A 27,844-nucleotide genomic window follows, 5' to 3' on the forward strand; every position below is an offset into this window, starting at 1 on the left:
GTTCTGAAGGACTGACAGAGCTGGCAGGACCGGGCTGTTCTGAAGGACCGAAGGAGCTAACAGGACCAGACCCTTCTGAAGAACCCACAGAGCTGGCAGGACCGGACTCTTCTGAAGGACCGACAGAGCCGGCAGAACCAGACTCTTCTGAAAAACCCACAGAGCTGGCAGGACCGGACTCTTCTGAAGGACCCACAGAGCTGGCAGGACCGGACTCTTCTGAAGGACCCACAGAGCTGGTAGAACCGGACTCTTCTGAAGGACCGACAGAGCTGGCAGGTCCGGACTCTTCTGAAGGACCCACAGAGCTGGTAGAACCGGACTCTTCTGAAGGACCGCCAGAGCTGGCAGGACCGGGCTCTTCTGAAGGACCGACAGAGCTGGCAGGACCGGACTCTTCTGAAGGACCCACAGAGCTGGTAGAACCGGACTCTTCTGAAGGACCGCCAGAGCTGGCAGGACCGGACTCTTCTGAAGAACCCACAGACCTGGCAGGACCATATTCTTCTGAAGGACCGACAGAGCTGGCAGGACCGGGCTCTTCTGAAGGACCGACAGAGCTGGCAGGACCAGATTCTTCTGAAGGACCGAAGGAGCTAACAGGACTGGACTCTTCTGAAGGACCCACAGAGCTGGCAGGACCGGACTCTTCGGAAGGACCCACAGAGCCGGCAGAACCAGACCTTTCTGAAGAACCCACAGAGCTGGCAGGACCGGATTCTTCTGAAGGACCCACAGAGCTGGCAGAACTGGACTCTTCTGAAGGACCGTCAGAGCTGGCAGAACTGGACTCTTCTGAAGGACCGCCAGAGCAGGCAGGACCGGACTCTTCTGAAGAACCCACAGACCTGGCAGGACCAGATTCTTCTGAAGGACCGACAGAGCTGGCAGGACCAGGCTCTTCTGAAGGACCCACAGAGCTGGCAGGACCAGATTCTTCTGAAGGACCGAAGGAGCTAACAGGACTGGACTCTTCTGAAGGAGCCACAGAGCTGGCAGGACCGGACTCTTCTGAAGGACACACAGAGCTGGCAGGACCAGATTCTTCTGAAGGACCGAAGGAGCTAACAGGACTGGACTCTTCTGAGGGACCCACAGAGCTGGCAGGACCAGACTCTTCTGAAGAACCCACAGACCTGGCAGGACCGGGCTGTTCTGAAGAACCGACAGAGCTGGAAGGTCCGGGCTGTTCTGAAGGACCCACAGAGCTGGCAGGACCGGGCTCTTCTGAAGGACCGACAGAGCTGGCAGGACCAGATTCTTCTGAAGGACCGAAGGAGCTAACAGGACTGGACTCTTCTGAAGGAGCCACAGAGCTAACAGGACGGGACTCTTTTGAAGGACCGCCAGAGCTGGCAGGACCAGACTCTTCTGAAGGATCCACAGAGCCGGCAGAACCAGACCCTTCTGAAGGACACACAGAGCTGGCAGGACCGGACTCTTCTGAAGGACCGACAGAGCTGGCAGGAACAGACTCTTCTGACGGACCGACAGAGCTAACAGGACTGGACTCTTCTGAAGGACCCACAGAGCTGGCAGGACCGGACTCTTCTGAAGGACTTACATGCCTGTTGTCAGTGCTCAAAGTAAACCTTCCAGTTTTAACAAGTACATTTATGTGATACAGATTTTCATGGGCAGAGCAGGATTAATCCTTACAACACATTGGCAGAAGGCAAGTGATACCTCCAAGACCACCAATATGGCTAATGTCTGGAGTTCCAGTCCAAACATCTCTCTTTACTATACTGTACCTCTTTCTGAACACAACATGCTTCATTATACACACAATTCAACACAGCGTGGTCGCAACTATGTCTCCCAAATTTTTCACCAAGTTGCTGTTATTGCACACAGTTTATTTGTAACCCCAGTGGCTTGACTGTGTGTCTTACCCACAATCTTCTCCTCATTGCTAACACAAGCACCTGCACTCTTCCTCATCTTCCTGCCTCTACCAGGCTTAGTTGTGTCCTTATCAGCTTTCATGGCTGGTTTGGGTGCAGACTTCCCTCCCCTTCCTCGTCTGGCTGGCAGTTTGGGCTTCCCGTCTTCAGCTTCCACCACTGACACCACAGGCACTTCATTACTTTCACTTTCTGATTGTACCCTAATTTCATTTTCTCCAGAAGTTGCTTTTGTTTCCTGTGACAATTCACTTGAGGATTGTGACTGAAAGCAAGCAGGAGAACACAGCCATCAAATGTATCACCAAGTCACTGAATGACCTCACTCAAACCAAATTAACCCTCCAGAATAAAACAAACTTGCACACAAATGAACAACAGTATCAACCAGTTTTAAAACTGATATATGCCTTTAATGTGAAAGGATAAATGAAATGGCTGGTTTTTATATTTTAACAGTTCAGTATGTGTCCTGACACCGAAAAGTCCAAAAAAAAAAGCTTTTCAACTTTCTTACCGAAGGTGTAAAACTAACATTAAACTAGTTTTTTTAAGGACCGAAGAAGAAGAGATCAATCTGGAATTTAAGTAGGCTGTAACTGTGATGTCAAAGGTGACAGCTATAAAAATAACTACGTGTCTTACTGAAGTATCACTACTGAGGCCAGAGATATCATGTATGACTCCAAACACTGAGTGGAAAGACACAAGTGGAAGTGGAAGTGGAAGTCTTGGATGTCTACTTATTTATTTCATTGTGGTTTGAAGCCGACCTTTAGAATCTGTCATTTAACAACAGAAGTACAGTTTATATGTGGAGGAAACTGGATTGCCTGAAGTAAGCCATCTTGAATGTGACCCACCTTGAGGGTTGAACCAGCGAACCCTGGCACAGTAACCAGCCGTCTAACCACAAGGCTACTGTATGTTATGATCACTAGGCTCCACCACTTACCACACCAACAAACACCACCTTCTTGGGTGAGGGGGTCCTGTTTTTCTTGGGACTGGCCAGTGCTGGTTTGAGTGGGGTCGTTGCAGGAAGGGGTATGGCAGACGGGGTGTTGTCTTCTGATTCACAGCTGTCAGGAACAACCTGAGGGGACAAGCGTTAGACATGTGACACCAGGTATTCAGGAACAACCTGAGGGGACAAGCGTTAGACATGTGACACCAGGTATTCAGGAATAACCTGAGGGGACAAGCGTTAGACATGTGACACCAGGTATTCAGGAACAACCTGAGGGGACAAGCGTTAGACATGTGACACCAGGTATTCAGGAATAACCTGAGGGGACAAGCGTTAGACATGTGACACCAGGTATTCAGGAACAACCTGAGGGGACAAGCGTTAGATGACACCGGGTATTCAGGAATAACCTGAGGGGACAAGCGTTAGACATGTGACACCAGGCATTCAGGAACAACCTGAGGGGACAAGCATTAGACATGTGACACCAGGTATTCAGGAACAACCTGAGGGGACAAGCGTTAGACATGTGACACCAGGTATTCAGGAATATGAGTAATTCACAGCTGTCAGGAACAACCTGAGGGGACAAGCGTTAGACATGCGACACCAGGTATTCAGGGGAATATGAGTGATTCACAGCTGTCAGGAACAACCTGAGGGGACAAGCGTTAGACATGTGACACCAGGTATTCAGGGGAATATGAGTGATTCACAGCTGTCAGGAACAACCTGAGGGGACAAGCGTTAGACATGTGACACCAGGTATTCAGGGGAATATGAGTGATTCACAGCTGTCAGGAACAACCTGAGGGGACAAGCGTTAGACATGTGACACCAGGTATTCAGGGGAATATGAGTGATTCACAGCTGTCAGGAACAACCTGAGGGGACAAGCGTTAGACATGTGACACCAGGTATTCAGGAACAACCTGAGGGGACAAGCGTTAGACATGTGACAATAAGTATTCAGGAATATGAGTAATTTTTACTTTGCTGTCTGTCTACAAAGTTATTACTGTAATTCTTTAATCTTTTGGCATGTTTGCAAGAGTATTCAAGCATACTCTGAAGGCATTATTCTGCATAGACACACAAAATTACACTTCTTGCGAAGCTCTGAAACTGGCAAATCAAACCAGTGTAGTTTTGTCTAATTCTGATTATAAATATGCATAAATTGCACTGAAAGTTGCTCTTTCATACGTGAAAAGGTTGAGGAATTAGGGTAAATTGTTTCCAGATCTGTTAAGGGGATTATGAAGGCCACGTAGAAGACATTAGGGCTCATGCTTTGACTTGAACCAAATATTAATACTGAATATGTTGCCATCAGCTCTTCTTTGATTATGAATTCTTTTGCCCCAGGTGACATACAGGTTTATTACACGGCACACCACATTACCCTGATATTCATTACTTCAAACAAATACATGTACCCAGTGACTAGTGTAAAACTCGAGAGTCAAAGGAATTCTCACCACAGTTTATATGTAGGCGATTCCAGGAAGCCTTCCTTATGCATGGCAAACAATTCTGGGTACAGTTAGTAGAGAGGTGAGGATCGAATTTCAATTTAAGACAGTGACGTTTTCATTTCTCCATTTTTCCACTAGGAAGTCACAAGCACACGAGATGACATAACAATGTTATTTAAATTTTCATGTATTTTAAACGGTAAAGGAAGCAATTCAAGAACTGAGTACCCACCTCATCAGAGAATACTTCAGGTAAACCTAACCCACCCAGAGCTGGTTTCTCATCTGTCACAACATACAGGGAACATCCGGGTCATTACCGAGAACTTCTTACATTTTCACTGTATCCGACACTCTATTACAATGTGCTTAATTTCTAAAATTCTAATTTATTCATGTGAAAGCTGTTTAATGTTATTCTCATGAATATTTTACTCAGAAGACATTTTATGGTTGAAGTAAACCAGAGTTCATGAGGTCAACTACCAGCTTGTGGTGGAAGAGAAATGCTAATTGTTAATGACCCCAATCTTTACCGGAACAAGAACAAATATCCATTCAGCATCCAGAAAGATGTTGTCATTATGTTACAAACAACAAAACTACGGTTATCAGTAATATGTCCTTTTCCTACTTCAGGAGAACACTTTAATTTGCAAAGATGGAATTTTGATTCAGTGTTTGTCATACAAACATCCGGAATAAAGTGTTATTCCAAATATATATACATGTATCTCCAAATCCTGTTCCACAATAAGTACAGGTAGCAAAAATGGTATAATTTACAAGAAACTATTGGATTTATTCAATTTATTTATTTGATTGGTGTTTTACGCTGTACTCCAGAATATTTCACTTATACGACGGGGGCCAGCGTTATGGTGGGAGGAATCCTGGCAGATCCCACAGGAAACCCACACCAATCCACAGAGAAACCATTGGAAGATGACAGTCATTCCTGTTGACTGACAATATGCCCATGCTTGTACCTGTTTTGCCAGAATCCACATCCACTTTCTCTTCTTCAGCAAAAACTTGTGTAGCATCATCGTCAATGGGGTAATCCTTCTCAGTGTTTGTCATTCCATCATGGCCATAGTCACCGTCCTCTATAACCTGTGTTGTGTCATCATTCATAAGCACTGTGGCATCTGCCTGTTTCAATTTCCCACTTTCAGTTTCAACCCCTCCTTCATTGTCCATTACCACTGTTTCAGCGCAATCTCCACTGGATAGAATCACAGTCTGTTCCACAGATTTATTTGTTGTTGACTTTACAGGTGACTTATCTTTTACTGGTTTCCCCGGTGACTCGTGGACAACAGGGACCGTCTCAAATGCCTGGGAGGACTCTGCACCTTCCCCTTCTGTGGAGTTTTCCACAGGGACAGTATCAAAAGCCTGTGTTGACTCCAAACCTTCCCCTGCTGTCGACTTTTCCACAGGAACAGTATCAAATGCCTGAGTCACCTCTGAATCACGCCCTGTTGTTGATTTCTCCTCAGATTCAGTTTCTGAGTCACCAGGAACTTTCGACACATCTGGCGTAACACCTTCAAGGTCACATGCCATTGTTGGTGCTGCAAAGAAATCCGGGTCTGGTTCCACACTCAAACTTTCCTCTGCATCCTGCATAGGTTGAGTTGATGTCTCAGATGCTTCTAGTTCTTCAACCTTCTTGGGGGATTGCTTGTGATGAGCGTTAATATTCCCTGCATTGGTTTCTACCTCGAGGCCATATGCCTGTGTAGCCATGAGGCTATCTGAAATATTGTCTTCTTTTGTTGCTCTAGTTTTCTTGGAGGACAGGGCTGAGGAAGCCTACAAAACCAAATTTATCTCATTGTTTCATTGGTGTTTTACGCCGTACTCACTTATACTTCACTATTTAATATTTCACTTATACAACGGCGGTCAGCATTATGGTGGGTGGAAACCAGGCACAGCCCGGGGGAAGCCCACGACCATCCGCAGGTCGCTGACATACCTTTCCACGTACGGCCGGAGAGGAACTTACAGCGAGCGCATTGGTGAGAGACTCCTGGGTCATCACGCTGCGCTAGCGCACTAACCAACTGAGCCACGGAGGCCCATTACAAAACCAAATGATTAATAGATAATTAATATCTAAAAGTGAAACACATAGATCATGCATGTTGGTATAAACGCTTTCATTGCTGTATAAGAATCTATGGAGCCAGATGTTGAAAACGGGATGGGGTGGTGGGGGGGGAGCAGTTGGGTTTCAGCTTCTTCTTTTTTTTTTCAAAGGAGCCAATAGCTCCTCCATTTTAGAACTGCCCCTGAAGCGCTGTTGTGGGCAAAACAAAGCACACAAAAAGAGCATGTTTCCGCAAACTGTAACATCACAGTTCACAGTCTAGTAGTAGACTCCTATCCATGAAGGAAATGTTCTGGAGATCTAATATTCCTTGTTTTCCCGCATTGTACAGGATCATTCACCGTTAGCAGAAACCTCCATGGAGATGTACATGCGTAAGGGCTACAATTTTGATGGTTTACATGTATTTATCTGTGCATTTCAAACTTAAAGGAATATGACATTTAACACTGTCGTAAAACCAAGTACTTTCAAGAAGTTAACCCGAATGAACTCTTTCATTTTTCAAGACCTTTCAATGCCTTGATATACTTTAAATAACATTTAAAGTCTAAGTAGTTTCAAAGTTTTTAAGGACTAGTGAAAAACCTGTTATACATCTACTGTGGATAAATCTATGGTTAACAACTTCAGACAGAGTACATTGTACATACATCTGCTTCATCAAACGTCACATCATAGGCTAGCGTGAGTCCATCCGCAGTAGTGTCCCCTTCCATGGGGCTCCCCACATCAGCCCCATACGCCTGAGTGGGCGCTCCGAGCAGCGATGAGTTAGACTTGTCTCTGTCATCATCATCTACAAAACAGCAACAACACATCACAACATCAACAAGTAACCAAGGCAGCTGTGAAAATCAAACCCCAGGGAACGAAAAAAAAAAAAAAAAAATATTCACTTACATGAAAGAAACAAACATGTTTGTCTCCTTCTCTGTATAATCACACAGACCCCAACCCATATTCTAAACATATGTATTAATTAATTCAATAAAAGACCACACTGCAAAAGTCTTCCAATGAAATACCTCCCTTGTCACACCACAGCATCTCTGACACTATGTAAATCTCATCACTATGTTGTGGTGTTTTTTGAACGTAAAAAAAGAACACAAAATGCATCATCCTAACAATGTTGATAGAATGTACATCCAAATGTTGCAAAACCAATATTTGCAATCAGAAGTTCTTATCCAAAACTCTGTGCTGTTACTCTGCCAACTTCTAAATGCTGCTAAAAGAATTTAATCCATGGTAATGCTACTGCTGAAATTCACATTTGTCCGGAGAAGCAGCTGAGTGAAGAAAGATGGTACCTTCTACATCACTCTCTAAGGCATACCCCTGAGCTGGAGCAGCCAGTAATATCTCTTTATCCTCCAACAAAAAAACAACAAATAGCACTGTATAATGATGGTAAATCAACCATCAATCTCAAACAGCTAGAACTCAACATTTGATACCATCTACATCAAGTTGCCTGCCAGTGTTCTCTTTCACAATGCACACACCATTACCCTTGCAGTACAGTGCCATGTCTCCTACATAATCACAATGCTACATGCACTCATTTGAGTGTTTAAAACTTCAGCATGCTTGGGTAAATGTGTTTTAGCTTTATGTGGGATTCCAATCACAAATAAGGGGTCTTGCATTGCTGAGAATACATATCCGGTGATTAGAGCTGACATGGCCTAAGTGGTCACTGCACCGCAACCTGTACTGGCTGTGATAGTAAATTCAGAGACCTTGATTTTAAAGTCTGACTAGAACCCTGCTTGTTTTCACAATTATGTACTTTAGATATGAATCATATCAGAGTATCACAATGTTTCAAACACAGAAAGAATGCGCTTTTGAAAGAAAGAGAAAGGCATCTAAATTTGATAACGCATCATAATGTTACAGCTTTAAGACACACTTATCAGGAAAGGATGGTAGACACTGAAGGCAGACAGACAAGAGTACCTTCTACATCACTTTCTGGGGCATATGCCTGAGTTGGAGCAGCCAGAAACGTCTCTTTATCCTCCAAATCATTTTTATCTACAACAAATGACAAAGTTTTCTTCATTTTGTGAGAAAATATGCACATGTAGCGTGATTGTATTTTTCACTAATGCTGGCAATGTTAGATAGCTGATAGCAAATGTTAGATAGCTGATAGCAATGTTAGATAGCTGATAGCAATGTCAACTAGCTGATAGCAATGTCAACTAGCTGATAGCAATGCCAGATAGCTGACAGCAATGCAGATAGCTGACAACAATGTCAGATAGCTGATACCAATGTTAGATAGCTGATAGCAATGCCAGATAGCTGATAGCAATGCTAGATAGCTGATAGCAATGCCAGATAGCTGAGAGCAATGTTAGATAGCTGATAGCAATGTCAACTAGCTGACAGCAATGTCCAATAGCTTATGGCAATGCTAGATAGCTGATAGCAATGTTACATAGGTGGCAGCAATGTTAGATAGCTGATAGCAATGTTAAATAGCCGATAGCAATGCAAGACAGCTATGATGAAAACATGTTATGCCAGCTGCTTTGCCTGCAAGTTTTCTGTTTCACAAAGCAGACATTACAACATGCAATAAGCTCATGTATTTGAGTATTTGATAGACGAAGGGCTGTAGTTAGTGAGCATTTTTGCCCAAAAGGGGCCTCCATGGCCAAGGGGGTAGCAAGCCAGCATAGCACAATGACCTAGGAGCCTCTTATCAATGCCGTCGCTGTGAGATCAAGTCCAGTTCATCCTGGCTTCCTCTGGCCATACATGGGAAGGTTTGCCAACAACCTCTACCCAGTTTCCTCCCACCATAATGCTGGCCGCTGTTGTATGAGTGAAATATTATAGAGTACGGCATAACAAACCAATCAATAAATAAATAAATATTTGCCCATAATTGACTTTTGTCAAATACTAGTTTGAGTTTGTCATCTCACAGTCAATTTATTTGTACCTGAACTACCCACGTCAAATACTAAAGTTTGAGCCTCCATAGGTCTGTCATCCTCACAGTCAAAGTATTTATACCTGACGTCACCCTCCTAAAATATTAATGTTTGAGGCTCCGTACGGTTTATTATCCTCACTGTCAATGTATTTGTACCTGAACTTAACCTCCTCAAACATTAAAGTTTGAGCCTCCATAGGTCTGTCATCTCACAGTCAATGTATATGACCTGACCTAACCTTCCTAAAAATTAAAGTTTGAGGCTCCCCAGGTTTGTCTTCCTCACAGTCAATGTATTTCTATCTAAACTTAACCTCCTCAAACACTAAAGTTTAAGGCTCTCCAGGTTTGCCTTCCTCACAGTCAATGTATTTGTACCTAAACTTAACCTCCTCAAACACTAAAGTTAAGGCTCTCCAGGTTTGCCTTCCTCACAGTCAATGTATTTGTACCTAAACTTAACCTCCTCAAACACTAAAGTTTAAGGCTCTCCAGGTTTGCCTTCCTCACAGTCAATGTATTTGTACCTAAACTTAACCTCCTCAAACACTAAAGTTTAAGGCTCTCCAGGTTTGTCTTCCTCACAGTCAATGTATTTGTACCTAAACTTAACCTCCTCAAACACTAAAGTTTAAGGCTCTCCAGGTTTGCCTTCCTCACAGTCAATGTATTTGTACCTAAACTTAACCTCCTCAAACACTAAAGTTTAAGGCTCTCCAGGTTTGCCTTCCTCACAGTCAATGCATTGTACCTAAACTTACCCTCCTCAAATACTAAAGTTTGAGCCTGCGTAGGTCTGTCATCCTCAGAGTCAGATTCTGCAAACACCATTGTGGAGGGCAAATCTGTCAACAAAAACATACTATCCAAATTTGTATTTTTCTGTATCACATTCACAAATTGCATTTCAAAAGAGAAAACACAAATACCCTGGTAGAACTCTTGAACCTCAACAAAAGAATACCATAACACACCTGAGTCTGTCCTGTCTGTGGTGGACTAACCACCAGACCTGACCATAAACACCCGAGTCTGTCCTGTCAGTCGTGATCTCTCTAACCACCAGAGCTGACCATAACACACCCGAGTCCATCCTGTCTGTGGTGAGCTCTGTAGCCACCAGACCTGACCATAACACACTCGAGTATGTCCTGTCTGTGGTGAGCTCGCCAACAACCAGACCTGACCATAACACACCTGAGTCTGTCCTGTCTGTGGTGGACTAACCTCCAGACCTGACCATAACACACCCGAGTCTGTCCTGTCTGTAGTGGACAGGACAGAGTCAAGTGTGTTATGGTCAGGTCTGGTGGTTAGAGAGCTCACCACAGACAGGACAGATTCAGGTGTGCTATGGTCAGGTCTGATGGTTAGAGAGCTCTCTAACCACCAGACCTGACCATAACACACTTGAGTCTGTCATGTCAGTGGTGAGCTCTCTAACCACCAGACCTGATCATAACACACTTGAGTCTGTCATGTCTGTGGTGAGCTCTCTAACCACCAGACCTGACCATAACACACCCGAGTCTGTGCTGTCAGTGGTGAACTCTCTAACCACCAGACCTGACCATAACACACCCGAGTCTGTGCTGTCAGTGGTGAGCTGTCTAACCACCAGGCCTGACCATAACACACCTGAGACTGACCTGTCTGTAGTGAGCTCTGTAAAGAGGAGTACACTCACCAGCAGGGGCAGCTCTAGTCACAGCCGGCGTCTCGGCAATTGTTATATTCTTCTTCTCTGAAAGAACAAAAACGCATGAGTGACAAACGACTGACATATAAGTCAGACGAAAAACTGTGCATAAAATTGAAGGAAAATAAAAGTAACTACACAGAGAGATAATTTGTCACATAATTTGATCCATTCTCAACAATTTTGCGTTACGCCTGAAATATACTTCTGCACAAATTCTCCAGAGATGCGTATTGTTACCCTTCACTACTCCAATAATCACACAATACCGTTTAGGGGTTTCTGGCGGCATGGAAACCAAATCAAAACTTCTTTGATTATTTTGCCTGGTATGCTGGTTTCAGAGAATAAAAGTTTGTGAGGGTATTTCAAATACTCAGGCACACTGGACAAAATTGTAGTCATATTTTATGCTTGTATGCAACCCATGCCACGAAGTATTTTAATGCCATTAAAACTAAAACCGTAACACTTCTGTTTACTTTAGTCACTGTGCATTTTCCCACAAGTGTTTGCAAATCCTCACCACCTGCCTTCCTCTCACATACTCTGTAACAAGTGTCAACATGTTAGGACTTACTTTTATGAACAGTGGACATCTCCATGTCGCTGAGATCGGAGTCCTCCGCAAACATGAGGGTGGCCGCTTCATTAAGACGACCCTTACGGGCTTTCTCACCCAACGCTGTTCCATATAGCTACAAACACACAAAACAAAGGCTGACAAAGGGAGACTAAAAAGTAAGACCTATGGTGGCAATGCGGTTCACAAAACATAATTAAAATAGATAGCCTTATTATGTGCAGTTTCTCCCCAGAGGTGTACATCTGAGACCTTCACTGTATATTTCATATCTAGGTTAGTTACATGTAGCTCTATGTATATACGTACACTTGGGTCCTTACATACTCAACACTTTCTCAGCCATATGAGGATAAACAGTCATTAGGCGAGTGTACATACCCTGTGTCTTCTTGTGGCAGGATGAATACACATTGCTAAAGTGCTGCTACCACTGAGGCAGCATGCTGAAGACACCAGACATGACACATTATACTGACACCGAGCCATCCTTGCTCTAACTTCTCAGTACTGAGCACCAATCCACGCAGCAACAGGTATCATTCTTAAAAGTTTTTTTCTATGAACCAACCCGGGTTTCAATACGGTCTCCTGACTACAAATCAGATGCTCTGACAATTATGCCACTGAGGCAGTCAATTTTGCTACTGAGCTGCATATGAAACAGCTTATGATTAATTGGTTGTTTGATTGATTGAACAGTGTTTAAAACCATGTTGAATTTTTCACTCATTCAATAGTGATCAGGTGTATGGATGGAGTAAACCAAAGTGTGTGGAGCAAGCAAATGACTTTCCTAACTCAGCTGACAAACATCTTCAGTGAAAGCAGCAGATAAAACAGCAAGAGCCGAGTTCAGGCAAACAACCTTATTGGTTAAGAGCCTAATGGTCGTGGCCAGCCAGCACTTCAACCAACTCAGCCAGCGAGGCTCCCAAAAATAACTTATGATTATGAAGTATCAGTTTTGTGGGAACACGATTACCTGTGTGGGCTGTAGGAGGTCACTGCTAGCATTGCTGCTCTCATCTTCATCATTTATCTCATCTTTTGTGGCCTCCAAAAACTTACGACGACCTTCATCTTGCACGTCTGGAATGGTTGCCATGGTAGCAGTTTGAAACATCGACTCAGAGCCAGTCTCTGAGCCACTGTCATACTGTTCCTCATTCTGATTTCACAAATATTCAAAGATACAACATAACTCAGAGATACAACATATTTCAGAGATACAGCATAACTCAGAGATACAACATATTTCAGAGATACAGCATAACTCAAACAGGACGTATTCTTTGTCATTGTAACTTCTACTTTTTCTCAACAAACTTTAAACACTCATTCTACGGATAAAAGTGAATTTTTTATATTTTTTCAATTAAAACCTTGTTGTGCTGATAATGAATGAGAGCTCAGAAAGCTTAATGCTGACTAAACAGTAAAGATGCCTTCAGAATAGACCTCTGACCCTTGACATCTCAAGCTGGAATTCTCAATCCCAAAATATCATTGTTATCCTATGAATATATCACTGAGTACAGTGTTAGAAAACTCACACTTACCAATGAATACTACTATTGTTTTTACTATTGCTTCTGTCAGACAGGTATAATTATGTACACAGTTTACTTAGTGCAATGTTTATGATCTCATTTTTGTAGTGCTACATCACTAAAACAATTAAACCTAAAATGAAACACATTTATTTGCAGAAACAAGGGCATAGATAGGAACTGTCTATCACCTAGGGTGGAGCACACCTGGCATCTGCCATACAGATCTCATCCCCATCTCTTAGTCCATACCTAACATCTGATGACAGATACACCTACATACCTGAGTGTGGAGCTGGTACACACACCTGTCATCAGCCATACAGATTTCACCCCCATCTCTCAGTCCATACCTAACATCTGGTGACAGGAACACCTACTACATACCTGAGTGTAGAGCTGGTACACACACCTGTCATCAGCCATACAGATTTCACCCCCATCTCTCAGTCCATACCTAACATCTGGTGACAGGAACACCTACATACCTGAGTGTAGAGCTTGTACACACACCTGACACCTGCCATACAGATCTCATCCCCATCTCTCAGTCCATACCTAACATCTGATGACAGGTACACCTACATACCTGAGTGTAGAGCTGGTACACACACCTGACGTCTGCCATACAGATCTCATCCCCATCCCTCAGTCCATACCTAACATCAGGTGTCAGGTACAGCTGCAAACAAAACGTCAATGCAGGTGAAATTCCAGCTCCCAACAAACCCTGGGCTGTGCAATGAAAACATGAACAATGATCTTCTTAATTTATCTGATTGGTGTCCTATTTACAAATATTTTAATTAAATGACCGCAGCGTTTTAAAGATCCTTTAGTGAGCTCTCATTTGATTCCCTCTGCCTGGTGTTCCTGTATAAGAACATTCTGCTTGTCACTTGAGTTCACATCATAACAGCAATGACTTCACCAAGCCGTCCAATACACCAAACAACTGCAATTATAGATTTATTAACGCTGACTAAGTCTATATCTAAGAGAGTGTTTACAAACTTTCTGCTGACATATCTGGATGATGGAGACCATGGTAAATGTACCTTGCCCCACTTGGTTTTGTTTCGACTTCCCTTGTCATAGATCAGGTGTGATTCACCTCGTATTTCTATACAAGCATGTTGTTTTGACAGAGCCTGAAAAAAGGAGAAGTTACATTAAAATGATATCTACTTGTTGCAAGACTTCAGGTGCATGGGTACACATTTGCATCCACAAAAGTCAAACAGAAAAAGTTTACCAGTGCACCCATTTCAGAAATCATGGCTGGTTTCATACGTTAGGATATTTACTCACGCAGTGTATCAGGACTCTCTGTGTCCTTTCACAAATTGTATATTTACCCATTGTAGGATTCACAAAAAGCTTCCATGAAACGGATATTCACTCACTGTACGATTCACAAAAAGCTTTCATAACCTGGATATTCACCCATTGCAGAATTCACATGAAACTTTCATAACCTGGATATTCACCCATTGCAGAATTCACATGAAACTTTCAGAAACTGGATATTCACCTAATGCAGAATTCACAAGAAACTTTCATAACCTGGATATTCACCCATTGCAGAATTCATGTGAAACTTTCAGAAACTGGATATTCACCCATTGCAGAATTTATGTGAAACTTTCATAACCTGGATATTCACCTAATGCAGAATTCATAAGAAACTTTCATAACCTGGATATTCACCTAGTGCAGAATTCACATGAAACTTTCAGAAACTGGATATTCACCTAGTGCAGAATTTATGTGAAACTTTCATAAACTGGATATTCACCTAATGCAGAATTCACAAGAAACTTTCATAACCTGGATATTCACCTAGTGCAGAATTCACATGAAACTTTCAGAAACTGGATATTCACCCATTGCAGAATTTATGTGAAACTTTCATAAACTGGATATTCACCTAATGCAGAATTCACAAGAAACTTTCATAACCTGGATATTCACCTAGTGCAGAATTCACATGAAACTTTCAGAAACTGGATATTCACCCATTGCAGAATTTATGTGAAACTTTCATAAACTGGATATTCACCTAATGCAGAATTCACAAGAAACTTTCATAACCTGGATATTCACCCATTGCCGGATTCACATGAAGCTTTCATACATGTAGGCCCACAGCCACATATTTAACCACTGCACATACATTTTGATGGCAATACCTTTAATATCTTCACTAGAGAAATGGTATTCCATAAAATTCTGCTCATGTAAGATCTCGAATGTTGATTCCTTTGCTGCTATAGTATCACCTCACTGGAATGTTATGCCAATCACACTAGCACTTGGGAATGAATGAATGTATGCTTGGGGTTTAACATTGTACCTTTAACAATTTTTCAGTCATATGACGATGAAGAGTCATTCGGTGCATGAACATATGCTATGTTTTCTTGCTGCAGTGTCTCAAGGCCATGCCCCCAAAGTGCTACAGCTACTGAAGTATCATGCTGAAGAGACCAACAAGTCACCCCACCCTGTCACATTATACTGACACCGGGCCGACCAGTCAAGTTTCCATGCTCTAACCTCTCAGTGCTGATTGCCAAGGCAGCAACAAGTACCATTTATAAAGTCCTTGGTATGACCCGACCTGGGTTTCATCCTGGGTCTCTCTAATTCGAAGCATAAAACAGCCATAGAAAAAGTCGTAGAAAACGGCCAAAGAAAAAGTCGTAGAAAACAGCCACAGGGAAAAGTTGTAGAAAACAGCCACACATACCTTAATGGGAATGTAGATGTTGCATTTACCCTGCTCTCGTCCAATCACATTGTCACCTGAACAGAATAGAAGTGAAACATTTTACATTTATTTCAAATCTTCAGACGAAGCTGCACCATTAGTCTCTTCCCAGATAGGCTTTATATTATTTACTGAACTAAAACAATGAGTAAAAGAGAAATCTTTGATCTACTTATTTAATTGGTGTACATGTACATTTAATTAACTTTCATTTATGTATTTGATTGGTGTTTTACACCGTACTCAAGAATATTTCACTTATACGATGACGGCCTGAATTATGGTGGGTGAAAACCGGGCTGAACCCGATGGAAACCCACGACCATCCGCAGGTTGCTGAAAGACCTTCCCATGCACAGCCTAACAGGAAGCCTGAATGAGCTGCGCTTGAACTCACAGCAACTGCATTGGTGAGAGATTACTGAGTCGTTACACTGCGCTAGTGTGCTAACCAACTGAGCCACGGAGGCCCCCAGAACTCTTTAATGTGATGCCAATAAACAGCCTTCCTAGAAATTTCTTCTCATGACAAACACATATATATATAGCTCAAAATTTTCATTTGCAGCTTTAAGGATTAGTCATAAATCTGTTTAATGAAGTTTTAGAGTTAGTTTTGAGCAGAGTTAAGTAGCCTGTAAAATTAAAATATTTGAAAGTGAACCAGTTTATTTCCACTACTTGCGCTCAATTACCTGACAATCCTCGCTAGGTGAAGTGGAAGGCAACACTACTTTTACGGAAAAAGTTAATTGAAGATTTGCAATAATGTAGGATTTTGTGGCAGAACAAATTCTGTAACCATTATGAACTCCCATACTCCCAGTGGTTCTGTCACCAGATCTCAGGTGTTGACAGCTATGGTTACTGACTCTGTTCATCAGGTCAGTCTGAGCAAGTTCGTTTGTTGGAAAATTTCAAGGTTGAATAAACTTTGGAAGACAACAACAGAGGAGGATCTGACACAGGATGAAAAAAACATGGCTTGAACCAGCGTGGTGAAGAGAAAATCTTTGAGAGTACCTGACTGGCACATTCTTAAAGACTGGCTTGGCAAGCTCTCAAGGCAGTGTGAAAGTAGAGGGCTTTGGCAAGCTCTCAAGGCAGTGTGAAAGTAGAGGGCTTTGGCAAGCTCTCAAGGCAGTGTGAAAGTAGAGGGCTTTGGCAAGCTCTCAAGGCAGTGTGAAAGTAGAGGGCTTTGGCAAGCTCTCAAGGCAGTGTGAAAGTAGAGGGCTTTGGCAAGCTCTCAAGGCAGTGTGAAAGTAGAGGGCTTGGCAAGCTCTCAAGGCAGTGTGAAAGTAGAGGGCTTTGGCAAGCTCTCAAGGCAGTGTGAAAGTAGAGGGCTTTGGCAAGCTCTCAAGGCAGTGTGAAAGTAGAGGGCTTTGGCAAGCTCTCAAGGCAGTGTGAAAGTAGAGGGCTTTGGCAAGCTCTCAAGGCAGTGTGAAAGTAGAGGGCTTTGGCAAGCTCTCAAGGCAGTGTGAAAGTAGAGGGCTTTGGCAAGCTCTCAAGGCAGTGTGAAAGTAGAGGGCTTTACTTTGGAAAGCAATCCGATTCTCACCACGACTCTCATAAACCAAATTTACAGGAATCTGCTAGGATTCTCGTAAGGAAATCACGAAAATAATTTTCAAAATGACCAACAGTTCTCAAATTTCCAATTAATAACTATGCCTCCTTTGAATAAGTGGACGTACGACCACAGACATCGCCACAATGCGCATTTCTTTCAACTTTTTGCATGTTATTTTCAATGGATGTTGTTGTTGTTCGCCATGATAACTTTCAAAATATACAAACACTAGAACCACCATACTGTCGAACAAAATCGTTGAGATCAAAATAAACGGTGAACTAATTTTGAAATGAATCACCTAACTGCTGGTTTTATCCTACATTGCAAGCAAATTTCTTTAGCATAAGGTAACTAACAATAATGAAATACAGCAGGGGTCAAATTAACCGCTGGCACACCGATAGTGAAATCTTTGACGTGTAAGCAAGAGTTAGGATAAGAAAGTCCGGAGGGCCAAGCTAAAACGCCAGTGAGGGAAAATAAGGGCTTTTAAATGTGTACACAAACTCTGGTGAATTAAGGAGTGGTGGGCAAACAAAGTGGAAGTTCATTTGTCTTTAGTTTGAGCGATCTGTGGTAAAGAAAAGCCAGTAAAGGTAAAAGAAAAGTAGATAACACGGGCTAGTTTCTTGTGAATGTTGCTGTGATACAGGCTCTCCCATTGGCTCTCTCTCTCCTGTGGACAAATGAGTGAGCTTCTAACAAATTGTTGGAGATGCCGCCTATGTACAACAAGGCAATGGCTGTTTGACAGGTACAGCAGTTGTAGCAGTTCTGACCAGCTACAGAGGATGATTAAAACCAAAACATATCCAAAACTAATGAGAAGATTGCAATGAAATGGACATGGAGCTATGAGAAGGGGTGCGTGAAGACATTTTTGTAACAATATTTTGTTGGCTATTAAGCAGCAATGAAAACTCGAAGCAGTAGGAATCAGAAGGACTTTATACAGTTTGGTTGTAAATTTGATTGCATCTACACTGGAGTTTTAGAACAAAAGGAAAGATTTTATTGTGACATGCTACTGTCAAATGTCACAGCAATGTAGCAAATCCATTACAAATGTCACCAACTCAATCAGTTACTGCTGACTCCTGTAGCTGAAAGCTTTGGTCTAAGGAAGGTATATATTTTACTATTAGGGCCTATGCGAAGATCACTGGCCCACAAACATCCTACCCAATACTAAAAGTTCACAGCTGATTTCTTAGTTACAAATCTTTAGTACCTGAACTTCTTAAAAAAAACTGTTCATGTCATCAGTATTCAGTAATGATGTCATTCATTGAACAAAGGCAATAATGAACTATATATATCAGATCAACCTTCAATGTTTAAACTTTTCTCACACCATGCTTTTTTCTATCATGAAGCAAGGGCCTTAAAATATTGGGTAAGGGCCAACTGATTTCCAAGTCAACTGGCCTTGCTGGCCTCTTGATTTGTGGGGCTTATTTCTACCCCAGTATAGTGATATTTATGTCACCCAGAATCCCAAAACTGATTTTATACACCACATGTTAAAACTTGGAGTAACTGCATACTTTGTGGTACCAGATTTGACCCTACATTCTGGTTGATTCCCACAAAACAGACAGAATGTACAGTCTATGAGAATCCATTTAGATTCTGGTAAAGAATTACGAAAATAAAGGCCTGAAGTACTATTATAAAACACCCCTTTGCCTCACCTCATAATTATTCCACGTTTACTGTAATGGCTTAGAAATTAAATTATCTCTATCATTAAGCCTCATGTAGATTACATACATTACCTTCATAGAGTGGAAATTTTGTTTCTGGAAAACCTTTCTGGCAGAAAACCTTCAAGTAAGAGGCCTGTGAGTGGGCAACAAAAACAAATGTCAGATATTTGCCTTTTTACATACAAGCCTGTAAATATACACGCTACAGTGAATATCACACAATCAGCAATGCTTGAAGGATCAGTTCAAGCAAAATGTTTGCCTCTGGTGCTTCTTTCTTTCTCCCATTCATAAAAACATTTTGAGTTCTTAAGACTACCTGTGAAATATTTTTTCATAACTTTTATTGTCACCTTTGTCTGAAAAGGACAAAGGGGCAATAATGTTATGAAAGCAAATGTAACCCTTAATGGGCTCTACAAAATATCACTTTTGTTAAGTCTCAAATTTCTGTCAACAAAATTTGTAACCATGGCAATACCACATGTTTTATTCATAACTGTACATACACATTCCATTGAATGTTAGACACCTGATACACCCTTCAACTATTACAACAAAGTGGAATTCACAGAGCGAGGCAAGATATTTTTATAGAGTTTACCAATTTATAGATTGATTACTAAATATACAAAATCTATGTTATCCATGCAGCAGCAGTTCAGCTACTCTTGTGTTATTTACATGTCTTTGCGGCTTGGTGCCCAAAGCAATTACAATAATTTAAAACCCCTGCCAAATCAGCAAGAGCTGGATTTGAACCTGTGACCTCAATGTTCAGGAACTGATTCACTGAGACAAGAGCAATGGTACAGCTAAACGGACAAAGGCCCTATTGTACATATACATGTGATAATAATGCTAAAATCTCCTTCAGGAAAAAGAGACATGACTACTAACAGGCTTTTTCTCACTGTTGTCTTTCTCTTCATCTGTTTCATCATGATAATCCTCTAGAACAATGGCCTGAGTCTGATCCAGGTCCATTCTCCACTCATCTACAACACATAACACAAAACATTAAATACATACCCTGTAAGATTCCAGCACACTGACTGCTTGCACATCGAGCCAACTGAAACCTACATCTCACAACATGCAAATCTGTCAAAGCTTTAATTCAAGCAATTTGTCCTTCAGTCAACTTGAACAGTTCCATGTCACACGGAGGAATCCTCAGTGTTTTACTCAGGTTCAACATGGTTCATATCATTCTGAAGTTAACAACCAGGCAATTAGCACATAAAGGATTGTTCATAAGTCCACTATAACATCTGCAATGTGGCACATTCTGGTGTCACATTCTGGTGTCACTACATTCTGGTGTCACTACATTCTGGTGTCACATTCTGGTGTCACTGGTATTGTGGCAGCCTCTGTTGGTTTTCCTCCCACCATAAGATATAATGCAGACCACCGCAATGCACCGATGAAAGAAACAAATAAATAAATTAGCATTTTATGTGAAAAAGAAAAATAAAGTATGGCACACATTAAGTACCTAAAACATACATGTATACATGCAGGTGTTCATTCACAGGACACCGTGGGTCTACATGTACATGAACCTAACAGTCTATTGCAAAGTCTTAGTGATATAACTCGAGATACCAAGTATATACTGTATGGCTAGTAGCATATCCCAGGTATATTCCATTCGATAACGGCACACCAGCAACGTATTCACGACACTGCAGACCATTTCTAAACAAGGTGGCCACAAGGCTCGTCTTTTCAGGATTAACGTGAATGTATCATCTGGGAACAATAACTTTTTCAAGACCCATAACTGTGGCGAAGGCAAAATGGCTGCTGCTTTAGCGATGACAGCGAGTTGAATATAGGTCTTGTGTGTCCTTACCAAGTGGAATATATGTGAGATGTTGCATGTCCGGGCAAGCTAAGTGGTAAGACCAAAGTTGATACCACTTTTGGACTCCAACCATTGATTTGAAATGACTTATCGGACATGGCATGAATCAGTGTATGGTTTACCATTGGTTCCTCCTGTGGCTACGACACTCTGACAGCCCAATATAAAAAGAGGAGTTAAAGTAGCCACCTGGGGCTAAGATTTTCCCCACCTTTCTTATACTGGTTGGCGACTTTTCCCCATGCCTGTACTGAACAGAAGCTCGCCAGAAGACCAGTTTATGACTGTGCGATGTGTTTGGTAAGATTGTTTGAATAGGCCTACCTAACCGCTAATTTGAACAACATCACTTGATTGTCTCACTGGCTCAAGTTTAACTTTTGGCTATTTTCAGAAGGTCACAAAGTAGTACAAACCGTGAACAGTGACCGGTTTCTGTTAGTAAATGGTAAATCTCAAGTTACTGATGGAAACACAACAACAACAACAAGACACACTCGGAACAAATGAACAATGTTCAAATACGGAGAACATGTGACATGTCACCATATCGCACCCCACACTCATAAGATATATACAGGGTCAAATGTTCTGATATATACCCCTTGGTAATGTGAAGAAAGTATCAACAAAGGGATATTCACGAGGGACAATAACCCACTTTCCCGCACTACGGAGTTCAGCGCCTGCGCATTTCTGCCATAACGGAGCATCAAGCCCGACTGACTCTAAGTGCGAAATCCTGTCAGAAATGTTGAAATCGTGTATTTTGCTTTGAATTAAAATTTACAAATTGTTAAAAATTGACCGGGAAGGACTATTCAATCTTTGGTGTGATCATACTCATCGTGTTCCACGAGTAGGCCCTACAAGTAGTCTACTACACCCTGAGTAGTGCGTGTACTGCAGTAACTAACTGGTACTACTACAACTTGACGTCTAAAATGTACTGAATAAAAAGAAGCTTTTGCTTCAGTGAACTGATTTGTTTTCTGATGTTAATTTCTATATTTTTTCTATCATTCTGAAGATTTCTAAACTGACTCTGTCCGTACTTTGTCAGAAATCGTTACTAAAAAGTTTCTTTTCCCGCGCACCTGTGATTGGCTGATGAGGTTGTCATATGACAAAAGTACGCAGGCATGTAAATGATTTAGTGAAATCACGCGAGACCGAGATCGCTGCAAAGCGGAAAGCAAGAGGAGAGCTGGCAAAGCAGACACATTTTAACATCACATTATCTTACAAAAAATGGGCGTGGACGTAGAAACGATTTCTCCCGGCGATGGTTAGTATATTAGACTAGCTTTAAGACCAAAATGGAATTTGGAAGAACGTTAGGAAAACTAAATGATCGCAATTTTGTTTTAGATGAACACAACAACAACAACGCCATGGACGGAGAACTTGAACAAAAAAGAAAAAACCAATGAAGCATGACAAACTCATTTACCTTCATGCCCCACGGGTGCGTCGAGATCTACGTTGCTCTTAGACTTCCATTTCCTTAGCACTAGACAAAGGCAACGTCGTCTAGAAACTTACCAGACTAAAAGAATATGCTATAAAAGTTGCAAAATAGGACGTGTGCGAAGAGCACAACATACACCACTGTAATTCTTCAACGTTTTCGCATCTTTGCAAGATGTATATTCAAGCATATTCTGAAGGCATTACTCTGTGTGAACTGATAAAATTATACTTCTTGTGCTGCCTGAAATTGGCTAATGCAGCCAATGTAATTTTGCCTCCAAAATCAGATTAAAAATGTTCATAACTTACATTGAAAGTTGCTCTTTTTACATGCGAATAGGTAGTTCAGTTAAATTAAACGTTGATGTTTTCAACAATTTCTGAAATGTAGCTTCAGTGTTTAATAGTTGAATTAAAAAAACATGGTAGGTCCATTCCGCAATGTTTAATGTAATTTAATTAGACTAGGGAATAGGTTAAGGTACAGTGATATGCCCGGATTGTTCATTTGATCACGTGTTGTAAGTATATAGACCATGGTAAATCAGTCATAAAGGTGTCTCATTTCCACTGCATATGGCTCATTTTTCAAGGTACCATAAGTTTTGATTCATATAAATATGATAACTGTAAATGTTACCAGTTGTTCAGACTGGGTTGATTCCTTTGATCGATCGGAAAGGTCTGGCTCTGTTGCGTGTTGCAACAGGTCAAAGCTCGCAGGGGTAAAGTACCCCCACTAAGTCGATGCGTATTTACTGAACAGGATTATACATTATGTTGGAGTATTATTTCATGAGTTATTAAAGGTATTGTACTTTCCCACGATTTCGTGTAGATTCTTTGTGTTGAAGGTATAGTACTTCCCCACGGTTTTATGTACATCCTTTGTATTAAAGGTATCAAAACTTTCCCAGGGTTTCATGTACGTTCTTTGTATTAAAGGTATTATACTTTCCCAGGGTTTCTTGTACGTTCTTTATGGCAAAGATATCAAACTTTCCCAGGGTTTCATGTACTTTTTTTGTGTTAAAGGTGTCATACTTTCCCAGGGTTTCGTGTACATTCTTTGTATTAAATATATCACCCTTTCCAAGGGTTTCATGTATGTTCTTTATATTAAAGGTATCTTACTTTCCCAGGGTTTCCTGTACATTCTTTGTGTTAAAGATATCATACTTTCTCAGGGTTTCATGTATGTTTTTTGTAAGGTATCATACTTTCCTTTACCTGATTGATCCTGTCTCCTTTGCAGTTTTCTGTATTACTACATAGTTTTATTAGGATATATATTAGTTCTATGCTTACTGTAAATTTGACATGTGTTTCAGAGGTCACCTTCCCAAAGCCTGGACAGACTGTGAAGGTCCACTACACAGGTAAGTTACATTTGCAAGACATTAATTCACAAGGTAATATTAAAGACATGTGACAGTGTATAAAATTAACTGTGATTATCTAAACTTTGCTTGTGGATGAAACTCAGAAATGTGGAGAGGTCCTTTATTTAAGTATGTATTCTTATACTTTACTCTTCCAGGTACATTGAAAGATGGAGGCAAGAAATTTGATTCTTCCAGAGACAGGGGGAAGCCTTTTGAATTTAAAATCGGAAAAGGAGAAGTTATAAAAGGTGAGTCAGAAGCCATTTTCAAATTGCCCGCATTGTTGTCTTTTTTTTCAGTGAGGCAGCATATTAAACTTGTAGGCAGTTTGTGGGGCCTCGGTGGCCTAGGGGGTTAGCACACCAGCGCGGCGCAATGACCCAGGAGCCTCTCATCAATGTGGTCGCTGTGAGTTCAAGTCCAGCTCATGCTGGCTTCCTCTCTGCCCTCCTTTCCTCACTGTCAGCAATTTGCAGATGGTTGTGGATTTCTCCTTCTCTGTCCAGTTGCCTCCCACGATAATGCTGGCTGTTGTCGGATAAGAGAAATATTCTTGCGTAAGGCGTAAAACACCGATCCAATAAGTGAATGTAGGCAGTGTGACTGCTTCTGTCCTACTAAATACCTTACAAACTGAGAGGGGTTGAGGTCTGTCTTGTATTACCTAAAAAGAGGACACATGACATAGTGTGAGTCTGTGAAACAATCTCATGTCGTGAGCTATAACTTACGAGCAGATTTTTGATTTACGACCTTTTCAAACTGAGGGGCTTTCCCACCAGCCGCGTCCTTCAAAGTCCACCAAAATCAAGTAACTCATCTTTCCATGAAATGAATGTTTCTACAGTTTTTCTTTGTTTCCAGTAGCCAGAGAGCAAATTGTGTACCATAGTCCTTTAACTTAAGCATTTTAATAATACACTTATGCTGGCTTCCTGTCTGGCCATAAGTGTGAAGGTCTTGCAGAAACCTGCGGATGGTCGTGGGTTTTCCCCGGTTTCCTCCCACCATAATGTTGGCCGCCGTCCTATAGGTGAAATATTCTTGAGTATGGCATAGAACACCTATCAAATAAATAAATAAATTAGTAATACACTAATTATGTTAAAATGTTTTATTTTTATTTCATTAATGCTGAAAATTTTTGGATTTCAGGCTGGGATGTAGGTGTTGCCAAGGTAATGGACAGTTTGTGATGTTTATCATTTTTTTTGCATAGCATTATCAAGTATAGTTTAAAGAGTTAAGAGACATTCCTGTCATCATTTAAAAGTACTGAAAACTATGTTTGAAAACATCACAATACCAGACTAGGTTTAAAATATGTAATGTTATCTGTAATGTAAGAAAAAAGTCTGAATAGGTATTGATTTGTAAAATGTAAATGTGAAGAACTGTTATCGTTGTAGGTTGTGATTTGTACGATTTTTCTTTTCCTTTTTGCCACAGATGAGTGTTGGTGAGAGGGCCCGACTCACATGCTCACCAGACTTTGCGTATGGCAAATCAGGCCACCCTGGTGTATATCCTTTTACTTTACATTTACAGACTTCAACTAGAAAGGATGAACATGGTTAACTGACTAACATCCTTTGTCTTTTGCCCAAAATGTGGAAGCCACAAGCCTTGTGGGTTTCTAGCGGGCTCTGCACAGTTTCCTCCAACCACAATGCTGGCTGCAAAATTCTTGAGCATGATATTAAACATCTATCAAATAAATAAATAAATGAAAATTAAGTACACTGTCACATGTCAAATAGAAGAATAGCTCCGATACCTATGATTAAGATCACATGGAAGTTCAGTTGTAACCCGCAACCCATATCAGTTTTGCCTATTACAGGAGTTATATTGTATGACTCCTGTTTGATTGGTGTAATTTAGTTAAGCAACTAGAGAATACAGAAATGTTTATTATGTTTAATTGACTTCATTGGGGCTGACTTCAATCACTTAGAATGCATAGTGTTACCTCTCTGAATACTGAAAAGTGCATTGAAACTAACCTTGATGATATGAACAGGTTATTTAGCAAATCTGACCTGTCTGTGCCATATTTGTCACCTGTGTTCTGCTTAAGTGACTGGTACTACTAAGTACCAGTAGTGTATGTAATCAGCAGTTTGCTAAGCACAGCCATGGTTACATTTACAAGGTTGTTCTTCTACCATCGTTTCAGCGTTGCTGCGAGTTTAAGTCCAGCTCTTGCTGGGGCAGTAACCTGTAGATAATGCATCTCCCCCAGGCTTTGCCACCATAATGCTGGCCACCATAGTGTAAGTGAAATGTTCTGGAGTACGGTGTGAAACATGAATGAAACAAAATAAACTAAATCTATGTTCTGCAAAGTCTCAGTTTCTCCTTAACTTCACCGCACTATCCCCCCGAATGCCACCTTGGTGTTTGATGTGGAACTACTGTCGCTGTCGTAAAGTGTCCAGCCTCTCTCATCTACCTTCATATATACTATGTAGTGTCCTCCAGGAGTTAGAGTTGAGAATAACCACTGCCGATGTCAGCCAGCCTGCAAGAGGAACATTCTCCAGAGTGCCAGAGATCTGACAACAGTTTTTACTCATCCAAAACATTTTTTCTCTGACGCGTAATCTTACCTAAATATTCTGTAATGTTTCATGCTTTGGCCGGATGACTACAGCAATTCCAATGTGTAATATTAAACTTTCATAACACAATTTACTTTTTCTTTTTGACCTCATTCACGTCATGCAATTACATTTTTTTTTGTACTTCTAGTTAATGTTGTATGATTATTCCTCGGTTTTCATGAAATTTGCTGAAGCTTAGGGAGGCATGCATGGCCGACAAGATGGCATGATTGATAACTGTCAGTATGTAAGTTAGAGAGGAGTGAGCATTTTAAATTCAATTGGTGATTCGGTACTTAATTTAAAGAAAGTATTACTTAGCAGGAGAAGAATCAGAACTGTAACGGAAAAGTCCTTGTACCTGACAGGTGGACACATCCAGCCTTTGTAGAAATAAAGCTCTCCCTTCTAACATTGTCAGTGCTATATTCAGTCTGTTTCTTGGTCACCTCATTGATTTAGACTGTGCAATATCCATTGTCTGCAGTTTGTTAAATCGATAGACACAATTTGCCGCACTATACTCCAAATCAAGTCAATACACAATTTGCCCTGTACTCAAGATGAAGTTGATAGGCACAATTTGCACTGTACTCAAGATGAAATTGATAGGCACAATTTGCACTGTACTCAAGATGAAGTTGATAGGCACAATTTGCCCTGTACTCAAGATGAAGTTGATAGGCACAATTTGCCCTGTACTCAAGATGAAGTTGATAGGCACAATTTGCACTGTACTCAAGATGAAGTTGATAGGCACAATTTGCACTGTACTCAAGATCAAGTCGATATCCATTATCTGCAGATTATTTTCAGCATTTATACTTGTGTGTCCCAATACTAAACACTATACAGTTTTGGGTTGCACAAGCAGTCCCTCTATTTGTCTATTTTTGTAAATCCTGTCTTTTACCATTCCCTGAGGAGCCTTGGGCAAGGCATTAAATTTTTGACATTGACTTGGCAGTTTCTGCTAATTTGTGCTTGGGGAACTGACCTGCTGTAGTGATCTAAGGTGTTAGACTTCTTATTGCTAATGCACAGGAGGTGCGAGATCAATCCTGGCGTTTGACAGAACTTGCAGTTTCCCCCACACTCACTTTCTGGGGCCTTGTCAGGAAGCAGTTTAAGACAAGTTGCTTGTCTGAGTTGTCCTCCACCAACTGACTGAATAGGGGTGG

At 41.3% G+C, this 27,844-nt stretch overlaps 2 protein-coding genes across 3 annotated transcripts in view; one reads left to right on the forward strand and one right to left on the reverse strand.

Moving 5' to 3' along the window:
- Window positions 1-21,881, reverse strand: part of LOC135470589 (mediator of DNA damage checkpoint protein 1-like) — a 35,019-nt gene extending 13,138 nt beyond the window's left edge. The window contains exons 1-16 of one of the 2 annotated variants that reach the window (XM_064749619.1): window positions 21,802-21,881; window positions 20,227-20,324; window positions 19,396-19,459; window positions 16,024-16,079; window positions 14,330-14,422; window positions 13,861-13,953; window positions 12,704-12,889; window positions 11,716-11,833; window positions 11,124-11,180; window positions 10,198-10,281; window positions 8,446-8,523; window positions 7,131-7,276; window positions 5,345-6,176; window positions 4,588-4,640; window positions 2,863-3,003; window positions 1,896-2,172 (exon numbers count right to left, since the gene is read on the reverse strand). In XM_064749619.1, coding sequence (XP_064605689.1) covers window positions 1,896-2,172; window positions 2,863-3,003; window positions 4,588-4,640; window positions 5,345-6,176; window positions 7,131-7,276; window positions 8,446-8,523; window positions 10,198-10,281; window positions 11,124-11,180; window positions 11,716-11,833; window positions 12,704-12,889; window positions 13,861-13,953; window positions 14,330-14,422; window positions 16,024-16,079; window positions 19,396-19,459; window positions 20,227-20,313 — 2,365 coding nt within the window. In that variant the 5' untranslated portion in view covers window positions 20,314-20,324; window positions 21,802-21,881. The remainder of the gene's footprint in view (window positions 1-1,895; window positions 2,173-2,862; window positions 3,004-4,587; window positions 4,641-5,344; window positions 6,177-7,130; window positions 7,277-8,445; window positions 8,524-10,197; window positions 10,282-11,123; window positions 11,181-11,715; window positions 11,834-12,703; window positions 12,890-13,860; window positions 13,954-14,329; window positions 14,423-16,023; window positions 16,080-19,395; window positions 19,460-20,226; window positions 20,325-21,801) is intronic. The other variant, XM_064749620.1, reaches the window with a different exon arrangement.
- Window positions 21,882-22,371: 490 nt separating this feature from the next.
- LOC135470258 (peptidyl-prolyl cis-trans isomerase FKBP1A-like) lies at window positions 22,372-27,080 on the forward strand. Its single transcript, XM_064749083.1, has 6 exons — window positions 22,372-22,487; window positions 24,004-24,051; window positions 24,213-24,305; window positions 25,213-25,235; window positions 25,507-25,580; window positions 26,435-27,080. The coding sequence occupies exons 1-6, from the start codon at window positions 22,451-22,453 to the stop codon at window positions 26,487-26,489; spliced, it is 330 nt and encodes a 109-aa protein (XP_064605153.1). The 5' UTR covers window positions 22,372-22,450; the 3' UTR covers window positions 26,490-27,080.
- Window positions 27,081-27,844: the final 764 nt, after the last annotated feature.

The sequence above is a fragment of the Liolophura sinensis genome, chromosome 7 (genome assembly GCF_032854445.1).
Source record: "Liolophura sinensis isolate JHLJ2023 chromosome 7, CUHK_Ljap_v2, whole genome shotgun sequence".
NCBI lineage: Eukaryota > Metazoa > Mollusca > Polyplacophora > Chitonida > Chitonidae > Liolophura > Liolophura sinensis.

Excerpts from the sequence above, each read along its gene's own strand:
- LOC135470258 (XM_064749083.1), top strand. The coding sequence starts at position 22,451 with ATGGGCGTGGACGTAGAAACGATTTCTCCCGGCGATG. Across the intron at positions 24,306-25,212 it reads AAAAGGAGAAGTTATAAAAG|GCTGGGATGTAGGTGTTGCC; the intron begins GTGAGTCAGAAG and ends TTTGGATTTCAG. Across the intron at positions 25,581-26,434 it reads AAATCAGGCCACCCTGGTGT|TATCCCCCCGAATGCCACCT; the intron begins ATATCCTTTTAC and ends ACTTCACCGCAC.